Source organism: Trichophyton benhamiae (assembly GCF_000151125.1).
Source record: "Trichophyton benhamiae CBS 112371 chromosome Unknown contig00476.0, whole genome shotgun sequence".
In the NCBI taxonomy this organism is placed as follows: Eukaryota; Fungi; Ascomycota; class Eurotiomycetes; order Onygenales; family Arthrodermataceae; genus Trichophyton; species Trichophyton benhamiae.
Genome location: NW_003315108.1, coordinates 376,783 through 394,260, shown reverse-complemented (window position 1 = coordinate 394,260; position 17,478 = coordinate 376,783). Strand labels below are relative to the sequence as shown.

At 48.7% G+C, this 17,478-nt stretch overlaps 8 protein-coding genes across 8 annotated transcripts; 5 read left to right on the top strand and 3 right to left on the bottom strand.

The window, feature by feature from the left end:
• Window positions 1–302: 302 nt before the first annotated feature.
• On the bottom strand, window positions 303–2,549 carry ARB_06777 (squalene-hopene-cyclase, putative; the record flags this gene model as incomplete). Its single annotated transcript, XM_003014971.1, has 3 exons — window positions 303–1,749; window positions 1,822–2,285; window positions 2,394–2,549. 3 exons carry the CDS (start codon window positions 2,547–2,549, stop codon window positions 303–305), a joined length of 2,067 nt encoding a protein of 688 aa, XP_003015017.1.
• Window positions 2,550–3,270: 721 nt separating this feature from the next.
• Window positions 3,271–4,965, top strand: ARB_06776 (uncharacterized protein; the record flags this gene model as incomplete). The annotated part of the gene is made up of 1 exon (XM_003014970.1): window positions 3,271–4,965. One exon carries the CDS (start codon window positions 3,271–3,273, stop codon window positions 4,963–4,965), a length of 1,695 nt encoding a protein of 564 aa, XP_003015016.1.
• Window positions 4,966–5,448: 483 nt separating this feature from the next.
• ARB_06775 (uncharacterized protein) lies at window positions 5,449–7,011 on the bottom strand (the record flags this gene model as incomplete). Its single annotated transcript, XM_003014969.1, has 1 exon — window positions 5,449–7,011. One exon carries the CDS (start codon window positions 7,009–7,011, stop codon window positions 5,449–5,451), a length of 1,563 nt encoding a protein of 520 aa, XP_003015015.1.
• Window positions 7,012–7,700: 689 nt separating this feature from the next.
• ARB_06774 (uncharacterized protein) lies at window positions 7,701–9,281 on the bottom strand (the record flags this gene model as incomplete). Its single annotated transcript, XM_003014968.1, has 5 exons — window positions 7,701–8,052; window positions 8,119–8,307; window positions 8,371–8,529; window positions 8,606–9,060; window positions 9,192–9,281. The coding sequence occupies 5 exons, from the start codon at window positions 9,279–9,281 to the stop codon at window positions 7,701–7,703; spliced, it is 1,245 nt and encodes a 414-aa protein (XP_003015014.1).
• Window positions 9,282–9,530: 249 nt separating this feature from the next.
• On the top strand, window positions 9,531–10,017 carry ARB_06773 (uncharacterized protein; the record flags this gene model as incomplete). The annotated part of the gene is made up of 2 exons (XM_003014967.1): window positions 9,531–9,543; window positions 9,575–10,017. 2 exons carry the CDS (start codon window positions 9,531–9,533, stop codon window positions 10,015–10,017), a joined length of 456 nt encoding a protein of 151 aa, XP_003015013.1.
• Window positions 10,018–10,212: 195 nt separating this feature from the next.
• ARB_06772 (uncharacterized protein) lies at window positions 10,213–10,960 on the top strand (the record flags this gene model as incomplete). The annotated part of the gene is made up of 2 exons (XM_003014966.1): window positions 10,213–10,787; window positions 10,840–10,960. 2 exons carry the CDS (start codon window positions 10,213–10,215, stop codon window positions 10,958–10,960), a joined length of 696 nt encoding a protein of 231 aa, XP_003015012.1.
• Window positions 10,961–13,399: 2,439 nt separating this feature from the next.
• Window positions 13,400–14,500, top strand: ARB_06771 (uncharacterized protein; the record flags this gene model as incomplete). Its single annotated transcript, XM_003014965.1, has 1 exon — window positions 13,400–14,500. The coding sequence occupies one exon, from the start codon at window positions 13,400–13,402 to the stop codon at window positions 14,498–14,500; it is 1,101 nt and encodes a 366-aa protein (XP_003015011.1).
• A 913-nt stretch (window positions 14,501–15,413) lies between these two features.
• Window positions 15,414–16,690, top strand: ARB_06770 (alpha-ketoglutarate-dependent taurine dioxygenase; the record flags this gene model as incomplete). Its single annotated transcript, XM_003014964.1, has 4 exons — window positions 15,414–15,624; window positions 15,699–16,025; window positions 16,095–16,469; window positions 16,527–16,690. 4 exons carry the CDS (start codon window positions 15,414–15,416, stop codon window positions 16,688–16,690), a joined length of 1,077 nt encoding a protein of 358 aa, XP_003015010.1.
• Between the last annotated feature and the right edge of the window lie 788 nt (window positions 16,691–17,478).

The following is a 17,478-nucleotide window of genomic DNA, read 5'->3' as shown; positions in this document are numbered from 1 at the left end:
TGTAGAAGAAAAGGAGGATAGTAGGACATGATTAAAATTTAGAATGGAATGCTCCCTACGAGACGTTATTAAGATTGTTATATATTGAAACCCAGTCCCCCTTTTGTTGCCTGTCCCATTCACATTGATTGAAATATCGTTTGCGGCAGCGTATCTAGACGATCGCTTCATTGCCGAATTTCTTTGCGTAAAGGCCGAGAGCCCGGATGGGCCAGTAATACTTGTAGTTGGGATATGTGATCATGCTGATATATGTTAGTAATGTTGAAGTATAAATAGTGAAGACAAAAAGTATTAAGAGCTTACCAGGACATGTTGAAAACTCCTTCAATGCCATCCTGCAACCATTCGCCATTCGGCTGCTGTCGAGACATGAGAAGTTTCATAGCACGTTGCAAAGGCTCTTTGTGGGGGTAATTTGCTTCCATCAACGCGAGACAGGCCCAGGACGTCTGGACGACCTGAGAGGTATGGTAATGGTGATAGACTTTCTTCGAGCAGCTGAGGTACGATTCACCCCAACCACCATCTTCCATCTGCTTGGACAGAAGGAACTCACAGCCGCGGCGGGATCGCTCACTAGTAGCGTAAATTTCACCCACGGTAGCCAAACTTTCCAGACTGAACATGGCGGCGTATGTGAAGCAAATGCCCCAGCTTCCATACCAACTACCGTCAGGGCGTTGTACACGTCGAATATAGTCTATAGCAGCTTCACGGACTTTCTTGATGTCTTCTGTTCTATAGTCCGGGAAGAACTTGCTAAAGTAGGACAATGCCGTAACGACTGCAGTGGTACATTCTGGGAAAGTGTATCCAATCATTATACCGCCGAATACCTCCGCAGCATTGAGCATCTCGACGTATTCCGAGGCCCTGGCCGGTTCATACTCCGGAAACCCGCCACTTGGGTTAGGCATTTTGAGGAGAGTGTCCACGGCGTACTTGAGGCGTTCGTCAGATATGAGAGCTGGGTAACCAAGTTGTTTTTGCAATTGAAGAGCAGACCGTAGCCCTTCTGCGGTGCAGTCACTAACGGTGTATCCCTGAGTCTTAGTACTGAAGGGCCATCCCCCCTTCGTCTCGAACCGATAGCAATCCTTTTCCTCGCGAATGGTTTCAAGCATCTGATGGTCCTCAACGAATTCAAGGGCCTTTACCAACATTGGCTTCCATTTAGGGTCCTCCGCAAGACCTGCAACAACTACGGCCTGAATCACGAAAGCAGTGTCCCAGAGCTGAACACCGTTTGTGCCGTTCATTAACATTCCCTCATCTTTCATCCAGAGGAAGTCATGTAAACGTTCCAGGTGGCGATTGAAAGACTTGCTCTGGGGCCCATCATGGATGTAACAGCAGAGGGTGTTCATGGGAGCATTGACAGGTCCAAGACATGCATAATCGGTGTTCTCGTCCTCTCGTTGAATCAGGTGCCAAACTCTGGCCTCTGCTGCCTTGACAAGGCCTGGCCAGCGCAGGTAGACCCATATGTTAGCAAGGATCCAGAAGAGAATCTTCAAAAGTGCAGATTTAGGGTGATAGTTGTCAGCATCAGCAATGCAACCTCTGTAAGAGGCGAAATTAATAGAACCGTAGGGTTGGGTATATATTTCTTCCCGTATTTCTCGCGTAAGAGAGTCGGCTGGGTGGCTAAACCGTTTAGAGTAGACATAAGTCATTGGGAGAAAGACCTGTCGCATATGAACCCACCACCGCCATGGAGCAAACGGCACCCAGTCAGGAAGTAGCCTATATGAATTTGTTGTGACCGGTTAGAGCGATGTATACTCCACCAAGGAGGAAGAGAGAGTGCCCACTCACCATAACTCAGGAGGCACTGGATTGAGAGCGTCCCATCCCATGACTCCGAGGACACAGAGCCAGAACTTGGCCCAGTGAGGCCCATACAGAGCACCACCCAACTCATGCAGCTTGTTCCGCGCCTTCACCATTCGAGGATCCTTAGGACTGGCCCCCAGCAGCCGCAAGGCAACATAATTCATGGCAGTGCCAAACACAGAGCTGTGGCCTTCGACGTGAAGGCCCCACCCCCCATCTTCCGGATGCTGTCTGGCAAAGAGATACCTCTTGATCTCGATAGAGAATTCAGGTGGTACCGGGGTGCGTGTCACATACCAAGTGACAATTAGACCGGGTAGGAGGAACATGGGTCCACCATACTCGCAGGCCCAGTTCCCCGGTTCCAATTGAAGTTTAGAGAAGAAATCCAAACCATTGGAAGCGGACTGCAGGGGAGTTTTGGCAGGCGGGAGCTCCGGGAGGTCCTAGAGTACATGGAAGCTGGGTTAGCTCCAGTTACACAGGGGGGTAAAACGTAAACAACAAGCAAGCTGCCAGGGCGGGCCTGAAGGGGAGAAGAGGGGAGCTCCAACCAGAGGCTGACCCAGGAAATACTTGTCTGTTATAGTCTGCGGCCATTCTTCGACTTCCTTGTCTGTCCGTAGATAGTGCCATGTCTGGGTTCCACGGTCATTGCGGAGCCTCCATCGCGAGTGGTCGGTAGTCTGATCCGCGGCGGCCTTCGACATGCTGCGCTCACTCTCCGTTTTCTCTGTTGCTCCGCCCCTGCTAACTGCGTCCCACTGCTGGTCCTCCTATTATCCTCGATTCAGCAGTATTATATGCTATATTGTTCCCCAATCTCGGATTGTTTACTGCTGTTCCTGGCCATCTATATAAACAATTGAATGTTGCTATTTCAGAGGTCAAGAAAAAGTGTTCATCACGTGAAAATAAGGTTCGTGGGGGCGGCGGATCTGTTGTTCCGCGGGTCATGTGACCGCCTTTTTCGCTTTCTGTTTTCTTACTTCAAACCTCCGAAACGTCCTTGTATGTCCTCCTACTTTGACCGCGAACAGGACACCCTCCGCTGCATGAAACGGCCGTCAGAAGCCCCGGTGCCCTGCTGGCAAGTTTGTCTACTGCATTCGCATCTCTGGTCGACTTTTCTGCCCCTTTTCTTACATATCACATCGCTCCCGACAGCCGGCTCCCACCAATCCAGAACTATACAACTCTAAAAGGAGCCTGGTTTGTTCTACATACCTTCACCTGGACTTTGACAGCAACGACATGCGGAAGACCACAGATATTCTGTAAAAACCACTCTGTTATCATACGAGAGTGTCTCTGAGCTGACATTTGCGCTCGCTTCACCCCCCTGTTTTCTCTTTGCCCCCTTTCCTTTGTGCTTGCCTTCTATTCCTTGTCTTGTGTGATCTGTCTCTTCCGCTTGGCAGCACCGCACAAATGTCTTCAAATTCTACCTCAAACGGGCCCGGCAGGTGGCGAGGGGGGTTTAGAGGTACTCGTCGTGGTGGCCGCAGTGTTCGAGGACGCAGCGGCGCCGGCCGGGGTGGTGGCAGGCAGCTGGTGGCTGACCGTGACCTCTCACCAAAGGCAGGCGCTGTTGTTCAGCGGTTTCGACAGCGTCAAAAGGATCTCAGCCAGATATTCCGCAAAGTTGCTGCTGTGCAGAAATCAGCCGTTTTAGCATTGGCCAGCCGCTCAGAGGCTTTATTGATCAAAGACCCAAAGGCGCACATGGCGTCCAGCCTCTATAACGAGGTACTCCAAGGGCTTGAAAAGAAACTTCGCAAGGCGGAAGACTTGATTGAAAAAGAATACAGTTACCGTGAGCGGAACTTAGATGTCTGGCGAGAGACCGAGGAGTTCCGGATCAAGACTCATTTCGAAAACAAAATCGACAATGTGATGAATGAACACATCATTGCTGCCCAAGGCTCGTTCATGGAAGCTTCAGAAAAGTCACGCATTGCCGCAGATGAAGACCACACAGAAACCGAAGAATCAGCTTCTGAGCCGCGGACACCAGTTAGCCCCCGGTTTGCTCGTGGGTTTGATAGCTCCTTTGTCCGGGATCCAGAAGGTGCTGCCTTGTATGAGCGTGTGGAGAATGGGTGGGAAGACCTAGCCCAACGTACCAAGATAGGAGAAGAAATATGGCCACGGATTGTGGCCATGAGCCAGGAAGCTGAGCTGCCAGCGCCGCAGGACGGTGATGGCATCAACGGGCGTTTCACCAATCCACGTTTCTCCCGCTTAATGGGTGCACTGGTTGAAGCTTGTGATATCGCAGAAGGGAAGAAACCCAAGATTGAAGAAGTCGAAGAACCAAATCCCTTAGATGCCTTGGCCAATGCTGCGTTGGATCGAGGTGAGGTGAAAAGGCAGCCACCTGAACCATCGCCTAAAATACAACAACTTCCACCAACTTCTGCTCTGCTTCAACCTCCACCAAATTTACAGGCGCCATCACAGCCTGAGCAACAGGTCCAACAACCACAACCACAATATGGCCAGATGCGTCATGAGCCTCATAGACCACTCCTCCCACAACCTCTCGCACCTCCACTGTACCCTCCGTCTACGGACATGCGAAGATACTCTGCACCCCAATTCGCTGGTCCACCACCACCTCACCTCCACCCTCCGTTCCAGAATCACCCTCATGTCCATCCTGAAGGGCCTCCACAGCAGCAATTACCCCCGGTAGCAACAAGGTCGCAGTCCCAAGTGCTCCCTCACCTCAGTGAACATCTACGTCTACCTAACATATTCCCTCCGAGGACTCAACATCTACCTCCCTTGCAAGAAATGGGTTACCATCGCCCCAGCCTCCCTCCGCCTCCGTATCAGGCACCTCCTCCACCACATCAACCACCACCACCAAATATGCAGCCTCCCGCTCACGGGATGCCCATGGTCTACCCTCATCACCCGCAGAATGTTTACCCTCACCTTCAGTATTTACCTCCACCGCCAAATATGCAATATCATCCACACCCACCACCACCACCTCCTCCGCCTCCGCCTTCTCATCAACCGTTGCATCTACCTCCAGGTGCCCATGGACCCCAGGGATATCACCACCACCATCACCAGGCCTATCAACAACCGCCTCCACACCAACCTCGGTATTAGCTTGCTGTGAATGACATGACATGAAGTTAGCTCGGCTCAAAACCAGTTTTGTACAGGAACCAGGGCCTCTTTGTGTAGTATATGAAGGTTTTTTTTAATACGGTTGCAGTTTTTTTTATTTCGCTTTGCATGTCTGTATGATATTTTCCTTTAGCGATTTGAACCGGGTGTGGTTTGGTTCTCTGTTCTACCTGATTTCTCTAATTCTGATTTGTGTACAGTCGGAAAGCTGTCCTTAGAAGTTCGTTTAATAATCCTTTACCGACTCCTTATTTAATTCCGTAATAATTCACCTGATGCCCCGAGAAATAGCAAATTAGTTTCCTCCGTTCCATATCCACCTAAATCAATTTCCCTTCCATGACCCTAAACTCCGAATGCCGTCCAAATTCTTAAATCCTAGTAGGGTATTCAATCAATTCATGCATGTTCCGTGGCCAACCAAAGCCAATATTCGCAATGCCAAAAATGTATCCAGTCCAATCAAAAATCAGGGAACCGACCTTCCATGATGTCGATGATTCGTTGGCGCTCTTCGACACGGAAAGGAACTTTCTGCGTAGCCAACAACGCCTCCAGCACACGATCATGTTTCTTCACAGCCGCAAGATTCAACGGCATCCAGCCATCTGGTGTCTGTTCCCAGGGGTCAGCACCATGCTGAAGGAGCAGTTGCGCAACTTCGTAGCTACCATGGTTCGCGGCCAGATGTAAAGGAGTAAGGTCTCGCTTGTCTGTAGCCAAGATATCGGCACCAGCCTCAATGAGCTTTTCAGCTATGGCATGGCAGTTGTACTGTGCAGCTATATGAAGAGCCGTCTGTCCTTCGTTGTCCTTCACAGAGACATCTGCTCCGTAGGTAATGTGTAATTTGGCAGTAGCATGCCTGCGGTTGAAGGTAGCCAAATGAAGTGCCGTCATGCCAGTGTCGAGCTTCTTCGAAGGATCCGCGCCTTTCTCCAACAAGAGTCTAGAGATAACTGGTCGTTCAAACTTGGATATGTTGAATAAAGCTCGCGTCAAGTCGTCCTTGATGATGCGTTTCCCGCCAGCCTCGATGATGAGGCTGATCATCCTCATGGTTGCTTGCTGGGAGCCAGCTGCCGATCTCAACGCTGGAGCAAAAACAGCTCGTTCGAGGGGGCATCTATCGCCTAGGTCCAGCATCGTTTTGATATAGAAGTAATTGGCATGTTGAGCAGCTGAAGCAAAGACATGAGTCATGTCAGGGAGCCGAATACCATCACGTAAGTCCAACAGTTCCTCGTCCATTTCGCCGGTAGGTTTCCTCATGGCAGTATAGTATGCCATAACCGGCATTACAAACTTTCCCCCTGAATTCATCAGCGTTCTCACCATGTCGATATCTTCGTTCCTCACCGCAGAGAATATGGCTCTAGCAAGGCATTCGGATTCATCCTTCATACCAATATCAAGCAGAATTCTAGCAGCCTCAGTGTGTCCTTCCTCGGTAACGGCCAGGAGTGCTCTGGCTTTGGCAAAGTCTCGCATTGGAAATGCAAAGAGCATATACACAATTGCCCAACACTCATTCCGGGCCGCGGTGTAAAGATGAACTGACAGATCCTCATCCTCGGACACATATCGGTTTCTCGCTTTATCAGTCATGTTGCAGGACTGCATGCCCACAAAGAAGTACTTGGCTGCCTTGTTCTTAGACTCTTCAGGGGCAACCGGAAGAATGATTAGTATCATCTCGGCCACATCGGCGTTAGAGTGCTGGCAGGCCATGTAGAGAGCCAGAAGAAGGGTCGAGTTTTTGATAGGCTCCTTTGCGCCGTCGAGTATTGCCTGGACCATCGAGTTGCGACCATTGTCTGCCGCCCATGCCAGGGCTGGGAGATTGTTTTTGACCTTAAACTCGGCTGCACCCGCATAGATTGTTTTCTGCAGCAGCAAAGCAAAGTGGTTGCACGTCTTCATTAGGTTGCTGATATTAGGGGTTGACAGGGACTCTGTAATAATAAGCAGCAGCTCATTTGGCAGGCTGAGCAGCTCCACTGGTGAAGACTTGTGAGAAGGCATTGCCTCAACTCCCTGTCAAGGGGCAAGGTAGTCGAAAGGATTTGTCTTTGAGTAGAGTAATGAACAATTATTAATGCCCTTAATTTCAAAGGGCGGCTGGTGTTTTGAATATTCAGCTTGCGTGTGATTCCATTTGGCCAAGAGTAACACTGCGCTGGTCTGCGGCATGCATTTTATATTGGATAAAGGGGTAGCTTCGGGAATCTTGTGGCCACAGAAAGATGTTCTAGGACACTGGAACATCCCCCCGCTCTCCAAGATAACGGAGGTATCATTGTAAACCGATCAGATTGCCAGTAGGTATAGTGGTATAGTCCAGCTTTAGTGGAGTTAGCTGATAACAAGGTCTGTTTACAGCCCAGCCGCGAGAAAGGTGCAGTCAGGGAATCTCCGCGATCTAGTTAGTTCTCTAAAAAAACCAAAAAAAATTATGAAATTTCACAACATGCACAGAAGATCTGGTGGTATTCACCCCTTTTGGGGGGCTTTGCTTTATTTATGTCTTTGGTATTCATTATAGTTGTTAGGTCTCGCATACAGAAACTGCAGCAAGGTTTGTTAATAATAAATGTCATTGATCAAACAAAACCTCCGCCAGGCCAAACCCTTGCTTCGAGTCCGGCAGTGGCCAGCTTTGTTCCTTGAAAGGTAGGATGAGAAGGTAGAGGGTAAAATTGTGGCAGTCGAAATCAGTAGAAACTCTCCACGATGGTCTCCTTGGTGGCTGTCCCAGCACCGCTTGCACCTTCGCCGAGTTTGAACACACCTTCCACAACACTGAGTTCGGTAGCGGTAGTATCTAGTCCAGTAATAGCTAGCCAGTCGTTAACGACCATGCCGGCACCAACGACGGCGGAACCGCGGTTAACACTGCCGGCAACAAGCGGTACTTGTAGGAGGGAGGAGAGTTCGTCTTGGTCTTGTATCGATGTCTTAGGATGGACAATACCGCCCTGATTTGACAAAGCCATGTAAGAGCCCGTTAGGACATTATCAGCAATAGTCTGACGGAATACTTCTACTCCGAGGACATCTGCTATTCTATAACAACGAGGGAAACAATGGTCAGTGGTGTCTAAAACGTAAACTTCCAACGGATAATCTCACATTTCTTCTGTTTCACGCTCTAAATCAGGGTGTACGAGAGCAACATGGTCGTTACAACATATAACGTTCCCCAAGGCGGAAAGTCTCTCTTCTGTTCTCTGGACCTTGACACTGTCCGGAATCGAGTTGCGTAGGTGTTGTAGTTCCTGGTCTGTGGTTGTGGTAGGCACTAGAAGGCCCTTTCGGTTTCTAAGGCACGGTTAGTACCGTTGGCCCTGTTTATGATCTGCGTTGGGATTTTGTCTGGCTTACCCAGCTGTCAAACGGCCCACGATCCTTGTTCCTGCTATCGAGGCATGGCAGATAGGTATGACATCCTGCAACTCAGATTCGAATATGCTATAAAAGTTCTCTGATCCTCCAATAGCAACTATGGCATAGGAATTCGTCAATGTCGCAAACACGCCCACACTATAATAATACACTACAGTTAGTATCGTGGTCCACAGAAGGAATGCACAAAAAAAATGGAAAGAAACAAACTGACTCGTTTGAGTTCTCAAATTGCGCTCGAACAGCCATGATGTGTTGATTAAGCTGAGATCCGGTGACTGTGGGTAAAGAAATGGTCGCGGAAGAAGGTATCGACTTGCTATCGAAGATCTTTTGATATTTGACGTTCAACAGAGCTCTTCCGGGGATGTGTTTGCTGCTATGTATGATATTCGATGGAGGGGAAAAAGAAAGCAGGCGGGGTGTGTGGCCAAGCGTGTGTCTTCTAAGCCAGCAGACAGCTAACTGGTTGAACCGGCTTCTCTTGTCAGTATACTCTAAAGATACTCTGGAGAAAAACAGACGGGTCAGGGGAGAAGAAGCGACAATAAATAGGTTGTTGAATTCGCAGCAAAAGAAGAAGACGAAGATCGATGAAAAAAGCCGAAGTTGCTTGTTAATTTTGCTGGTGGAGAGTGTGTGTGTGACGGGTATATTACGAGAAATACGCTATTTGGGTGGCAGATGACATCACATGTTGGTATTTGTTGCGTAATTACAGCCCTATGAGTCAAAAATACTCATCTTCACGAAAAAGTCGGAGACGGAAGAAGATGACAAGGCGACGAAGGCGAATAAACAAGGTGGAAAGGGACGATGAAAGATGCAGAGTGACTCATGGCAGAGAGGAGGGATGCCAGTGGCGCTGAACAGGCCAAGATGAGCCACATCAATGGTCTTGAATGTTGACCAGGAGACCGCCGTGGAGGGCGCATAGGAGACGGGAGGAATGCCCCCTGGGACTAGCTAACTACGTGGAGTAACATCGTCGTATAAGTGACTGATCAATATTCATACGGCTCAGAAGGTGTCTGGAAGGCGAGAGAGAGAGAGAGAGAGATTGAAGGCTGCGGCCATCAACAGTGGCAGGAGAAGTGAGCACTGAGCAGTGGTCAATATGGCGCCTTCTCTGGAATAACATGCAGAATCATGGTACGTTGAGTACAAATGTCGGCCTAGTTAGCTCTTCGAGAAGCCAATGGCAGTTGTTCCCTGGTGAAATCCTGGTCAAGATACGCCCAAGCAGCCCTTTGCTTTCAAGCCAGCCGGATACCACACAACTCGAAGCAGTATACAGTCCTGATTTCTCTTCCCTTACTATTACCAACTCTTACCATGGAGGATGGTGATTCTTCCTCTGATCAGCAGGGGTATCCCCCACCCTCCTACATGGACTATTTCATAGCTGGTTGTCGACGCATTAGACCCGGCAACGAAATCGACTGGGGAAAGGATCCTGAGGTTGAAAGGGATGAAGCCAAGTCCTTTGTCGAGAAGGCATATGATGACGGGGTTCCTCTGTTTACTAAAAACGCTCTTCGAGAAATCCAGAAGCAGTTGACAAGTGATTTACAAGCCGGCCAAAAGGTGTCGATAAAGGGTATCGACGGGGTGACTGGAATTTGACGTAAAGACCGGCGAGGTTGTGCTATCGGGAATCAACTCAGAATACGTTGCGTACGTTTTATCTCCCCTTCTCAATGAACAAAGTGACGTTGAATCTAAAATAAAAATTTAAAAAGAATGAGGCCCTCCGTATACTATAGGTCTCTAGCAGCCATTTTGGCGTGTCGATATGGCATTGATATGGGGTATTGCACCATGGGGATCCGGCATCCTGTCTTTTTACGGCACGACGTCACCAAGGAATTCATTAATATCAAGCCGACGAAGGACTATGATTCCGTGAAGAAGTCGTTTATGGATATTCAACGAAGATGGGAATGCAGTGATACCTGTCTACAGCTCCGAACAGCGCTGAAGGATATTACGCTGCCCCAGGATCTCATAGTCAATAAAATTGTTGCATTTGCATGCGGCTCAATTTCTGGTGACAGAAATAGCCCTTCGGGTGCCTACCGGGCTGCAAAGTTGAGAGAAACGTCCTTGTATCAACATGCGATGCTATGCACGCTACAAGATACCCTAAAAACGCGAAAAGGATGCCACGAGGTCCAATGCCTTGCACAGGATCCTATATACACTAGCGTCGACTCAAAGGTCTTAGGAGAGGCTGGAATTACCATTGTTGAGGATCCGGAAGGCTTCCTCCAGATTGACGATACGACTGTGGTGGTTTCGTTGTATCCCAATGCCCCTGTCAAGCAGGTAGTGGCGGACATTTCTCGTCCAGCTGTGATTATATGGGATGTCTTTACTCACGATGGTGATGGCTTGTAAGTTCTCGTAATGAATATATATTCTGGGCCTAATGCTGACGCTGCATAGAACGGATCCAGTATCCTCTCGTGTTGAGGCTTTCATGCAAGGCTTTTGCCAGGCATATAAGTTTCCGAGTGATGACGACAATATGATGGATTTAGCTCTTTTCACGAGGGTTGATATCTAGAGCATGGCCAGTTGGAGTTCTGCCCCAGGATTTTTTGGGGGTTACTCAAGGCAAGGTTCTGGAATTCTCAGATAACTATATGCCAAACAGTTTTCAAGTCACAGTGGTGACCGAGAAACCTACATGATTGGGAGCCCGGTTAACCCCTAGTTAGTTTAATAAATCCTCATGAGTCTCCAGCTATGTCTTGAAAAGATATCAGCTGAAAATCAGCCGTCGCAGCTACATCGCCATCACGCTTCAAAGCTTTTCTGATCAAGCTATATTCCTCTCTGCTGATTACTTTTCTATTTCCGCTCCGGCATATCCTGGGCGTCACTGTGATCTTCTTTGCACGATATCCGAGCAGCGTTAACCGCTTGGCATGTCCTTTCCTTCCGACGAACGCATTGCACGCCATTTTATACCGCCGACGCCGCTCCATAGACTGGAATTTCACCATGTGTGCGGACCATCATATCTTCCTATTTATATACACAATCGCTGCTTGGAGCAGGACTCAACGCCCAATCAATCGCCTTTGCTACCCCCAAGTAATGGTCTGGATGCTTATCCAGTCGTACAGAGTAAACTCGTGTCCAGAATTTCCCCATAACTTCAATAAGCTTACCTCGACGTGCCACAGACGCTAGTTAACTAAGTAAGAGTTTACGGGTGTCGAAAAGGGAAAAATTCACTGCGGATCGAATTCCTATCCTTGCCATGAGGCATCCAGCCTCTGTTTCCGAAGAATCGTCGCCATACCCTCAGATCTTATGCACAGGGGCAAGGCTGCAAATTTGAACAGGGGCAGCGTACGGGAGCATCCCACGCGTCAACTGAGCATTAGCTCCGGGGAGTTATAGGGGAAACCCCCAATCACTGGCATTTTCAACGTGGAATGGCTATTTCGATGCTGCATAAATCTAGAAACCTGGTCCCCAGATTGGTTGCTTCGATACGTGGAGTTATCGCCCCTTCGTGTTATATTAATTGGCTCTGCCCCCGGTGTAACTGCGGCCGACTGTCAAGCGCCAGGTATACGAACCACTGCTAGGATTCCGCACGATATCCGAGCCTATATTTTAAGACAACCTGAGAGGCTCGGTTCCCTGCACGATACTGCTTACACCTGTGCTTGCTTGCAAAATCCAGAAGAAGCTGGCTGCTCATGCATTTCAGCCCGCCCCACCGCATACGAAAGTGAGAAGAAAGGGGAAAAGAGAGAAGAGGGGGGAAGTCCAGGAGGAGGAGGAGCGGGAGCAGGATGAGGAGGATCGAGATCAAGTAGTGCAGGTCGTTGCTGGAGTGTATGGAGGAAAATGAGAGCTAAGTCGACTGAAGCAACATAGCAAATGCTGAAAAGGCCTTAGACAACCCAACGGCGTTGCTAAAGAAATGGCTAGCTGACTATTTATTCTCGCAGTGAAATTGAGAAAAGAGCAAACGCCTGTCTGGCTCCTCGAGAACTCGACTGCAGAGGACCCTGTCATCGAACAGGGAAATGTCACGATTACTATATGTACATAACTACTACATGGCATCCCGTCCTGCCAGCATCTTTCGCAGGGACAGGGATGATTTGACTCTCCGCGGAAGCATGGCATGGCATCACACAGTCCATGGTTCAGCCAGAAATACAGCCATGCTTGTTTATGCTTTCAGGGAGGAAACACCGAGACATTGGGCCTCCCCTTGACAGCCCTGAACTGTGCTTCTTATGCCATCCGGTCTTTCGCTACCATCTTCTACTTCTGGCATTTGCAAGGAAGCATCACGATAGTATATTCTGCTCTTTATGCACTTGAAATACGAATATAAAGCGGCTCACAGACACTGTAAGGGAAATCTTCTCTCACCTTATATATCAATCATTATCTGCACAAAGTGGACCCATGTGGTGTCAGCCCTCCCATCTACCACTGGCTTCCACTTTTCTAGCGATCACCTTCTTATCGTGGTGAAAGAAATCGCTATCAATACATCCAATATATTACTAGGAGCTGCCGCATTCCTGATATATACTGATCCGAAGGCATGTTGGACGACGACGTTCCTCCTTCAAAGGCCGCTGCTGGCGGTGTGCAGGCACAGAAACGTAAGGCCATGCAGACGTCATACCCTCCAGAAACAACTCGCCTGCGGATGGCTTGTGACAGGTGTCATGCACACAAGCTACGGTGTTTACGGTCAGAGTCCACAGAGCCCGGCAGTAAATGTGAACGTTGCCGCCGTGCTGCTGTTCAATGCGTCTATAGTCCACCAAATCGTCTAGGGCGTCCGGCGAGGTCACATTCTGGTACAGGAATAGCAGCAAGGCCCACGGCAGGTACAACTGTGAGCACACCGAGCAAAGAATCACAGAGTAGCTCGCATAACGCGAGCGCCTGGCCATCTCCGAAATCCCCACATCCACCCAGCCCAATGCCTTATCAAGATATATCCACTCGTGGGTCGAGCATGGATATCCTAGCAGACGAGAGCGGAGCGTTTGAGGATCTCCATCTAAGCGGGTCCCAATTTAAGCTTGATACGATGCCGCCTCTGATTAGCAGTCCGAAACAGCCTTATGAGGATGTGAACATCATACTCAATAATGGGCAGGGATTCCCAATGGAGAACATACCCAATGGCAGACACGCACCGTTTCTCGACAGACAAAATGCGCAAATCGCACAAGAATTCACGCTCGCGGACGAAAACACAGCTGACTGCGTCCGGAAGCTGACCGACCTAGGCCTTGCACAGTACAATCAACTTCGACAGCTCAAACGGATGCGGAGCTGTACTAACAGGGATAAACAGGGGCTACTTACGCTATTACACAACTATCCAATCCAGGAGATTATGGAGACAGCTCGACAGCTCACAGAACTAGTTGACCAATTCATTCAGGTACCGGTGATTGGGGGTGACTTGTTCAGCTCTTCCCCGGACTCAGCTGGTGAACCGGTTCCGGACTTGCGATCGCCGTTCTTCGGTGATCCTTTGGAAATAACTGACTTTTCGGACTTGCTGTCACAGCCATTCATAGATGTTTCAGCTACACCAAAAAGTACAGGCTCTAATAGCAGCAACAGTCAGCTATCGTCTTCGATCTCGGCCGGCAGTGGCATTCAAATGGACACCTCGACAACACTACATACCATCTCATGCTACCTACGCCTAGCCCGGCTGTTTGTCCTCTTTTTCACGGATCTTCACGATTTCCTTTTATTCCCAAGCTTGGCGGATCCAATGCTCGACGACAAATCGCGTTTGTTTCCTGGGCTTAAGCTTGGCTCCTTTCAGCCTTATGTTGGGATGGAACTAGAGATTTCAATTGTGGTTCAGGTTAGCGAGCACATACTGAATCGTTTATGCAACTCGCTAGGATTGCCTCAGGGACAGGACACTGGTCAGGGTCGACTAAGATCTGAAATGATCACTCCAGCTATGTTGCAGGCAGTTCAGGTGCAGGAGAGACTCGATGCTCAAGATGAAAAGGGGGACACGTTTACCCAGCTGCCACTGGTGATAAACAGTGTGAAGAAGATGATCAAAGTGCGGCCATTTCTATAGATTCGTCAGGAGCAATTATAGATTGTTTACCCTCGCTCAATCCCCTTTTGATCGTCGCAACATCCACGTAATGGAAGCCCTTAAAGTTCTTCATAAATCACACAATTCAGACTTATGCATACTAATTCAATCATAAAAGCTCTATATCAATGGAGAACTTGAGAAATTCTCTCATCTTCCGGAACGCAGGAACTCCTCGCTTAGTCCCCTGCTTGCGTGGCCCTGGTTCCGCGGAACTCGATGTCCGTTCTCCTGCCCTGCAACTGCATGCCTAGTAAGCGAGTCAAGGTGCATCTGCTGCCAAGTGCACACTATGTGTGAACGACGAAGCTGCATTTCAATAAGACCAAGCCCTCACGACTTGGCTAGACAGTTGGGCCGTACTCCTCATCATAACAGCAGCCTGATCATTTGGAATGGGCTTACGTGGGCTCTCAACAGTCACCTGGCTCTTGGGAGGATGTGGAAAACCGCCGAATGTTGACAATCCTGGATAATAACATCAGCTCTGTTGTAATGCGCCGAGACTCATTGGTTACTAAACGGGGCGGCTTTTGAAAAATGCCGAAGGTTGAAAGCCTAGACGGATGCATGTCAGCTTCGTATCGATAATGGTGTTTCCTGATGGTAGTGAATGGTGCCTCCATTGTAGTCTCGAATGGAAAGATCGAATAAACTATTCCAGCTCAGAAAGCGCCGGGCAGACAAACTACAATCGAAAGAAAGCCCAAAGGCAGTAGCAGAAATGAACCGATCCCCTCCGAGATATGATAATGTATATAGAATGCAAGCCTACATGACTGGGCAGGCATCTCCTGGTGCTACCAAAACATCCGGCTGATTACGTCCACGCGCATTTATATCTTCCTGTTGAGGTAGATTGCTTCGAGAAATCAAAGGAAAGCCAGCAAGGATGGCTCCCGCCATAGCAAGCGCCACAGTGACCCCATCCACAACGGCCCATTCCACATGGAAGGCTCCGCTTCGACGAACAGGTGCCATTGACCAATACGAAAGAGAGGATGTCACACCCATCATCGGGACGGAGTTCCCAACAGCCAAGCTCGCAGATTGGATTAAGGCACCAAATGCGGATGATCTGCTCCGTGATCTCGCAATCCTCAGTTCGTAAAATTCTAAGAGGCGCCTAAGAAGACGGCTATTACCATATGCAATGGCTGACGGTTTCTTATGATAGTTTCTGAGCGAGGAGTCGTCTTCTTCCGCCAGCAAGATGGGCTCACTAATACCGAACAGAAGGAATTGATGCAACGCCTCGGTAAATTGACTGGAAAGCCACCGACCAGCCGACTTTCCATACATCCAATCTTTGAACAAGGAGCCAATGATCCAGAAATCAACACTATCAGCGCGGCTCAAGACAACAAGCTGCGTTCTATTGATTATTCAGTCTCGATCCCAAAGAAACAAAGTTCTGCTCATTGGCACTCTGATGTAGCATTCGAGCCTATTCCTGCAGAATACACCACACTAAGGTTAACGCAGGTACCAAAGACAGGTGGAGGTAATATCTGGTCCTACTTTCTCTAACTTAGGTACCCGCAAGAAGGGATGAAGTTAACCTCTCGCGCAGACACCTTGTGGGCCTCAGGATATGAACTCTATGATCGCATCAGCAAACCATACCAACGCTTCCTTGAAACTCTAACTGCTACTTGCGCACAGCCCGGGTATAATAAGGTCGCCGCTACCGGTAAATTCAAGCTCTTTGACGGACAGCGTGGAGCTCCAGAAAACATTGGATCAAACTTCTCCTCGGTTCACCCTGTCGTGCGTACAAACCCAGTGACTGGATGGAAGAGTATTTACTCCGCGGGATTCCATGTGCAGAAGATAAATGATGTTACCGAGGCCGAAAGCAAGGCTCTACTGGACTGGTTCTTGAGGTTGATCAACGAGAACAATGATCTCCAGGTTCGCTTTAAGTGGAAAAACGCCAACGACATGGGTAAGTTTTGGTATATCCGCCGATAATCTTTCAATGCTAATAGTTTGGCTGATACAGCAATCTGGGATAACCGTTGCGTGTTCCATACTGCAACATTCGATCTTGAGGGTAAGGAGGACAGGTATGGTGTTCGTGCAGTTGGTGTCGGAGAAAAGCCATTCTTTGATGAAAGAAGCATGTCCCGAAGAGAAGCACTAAAAGAGCCTGTACAAGCTCTCTGAAACAGGGCTTTTGATGCCGTTGAGCAAGTCAATATATAAGATCCTGCGCTTCCGTTTTCTTCCCCTCATATATTTACCCGCGAGCAAACGTGTGTTTTGGATTCGTTTCAACACGAATAGTATATGACAAGTATTCAACATTAATGAGAGTCTTTTGGTGATGTTTTAGGAGTCCATCAATACTGCACAGCAGAACATGGACTGCTGCCTTGCTTGATGTGATGCGAAATGACTCAGTGTTTTAAAGTTGCGGCTCAAGTGGGTCCAACCCAATCCGCGAGAACTCAAAATCCCACAGTCCACCCAATAGCTAATTTGTTAAGGGCCCGTCATAAGCCAACAATTCAGACCATGTAAAAGTTGCCCGGAAGGCTGAAGATCTCAGTCAATACCAGCGAATCAGTACACCAATAATTTACCATGTGCGCCTGAAACTGATTTAATCCCGATGTTAGCCGGGGGCGTATCATAAAATATGTGGATCCCTGAATTTTTACTTGTGGTGGAATCCGCTCCATGTAAGTATATATCTGCCGATTCGACTTTTTATGGTTGAGGCTAAAGGGTATCTATGCTGTGGTTCACAGTTGCCTATCCTTATATAATCAAGGCATCCAATGAGGGGTGAATCTCACAAAACATCCGTGCTGCGGCGTAGTCGTATTGATCTAGACTGACAAGGCATTGAGTGAGGCGGAAGTTTCATGGGGCAGGGATGCCAGTTCATGGTAAAGCGCATTGCTGCCTAGATTAACAACAGGAAAACATAAGTTTTTGGCTACCCAAAA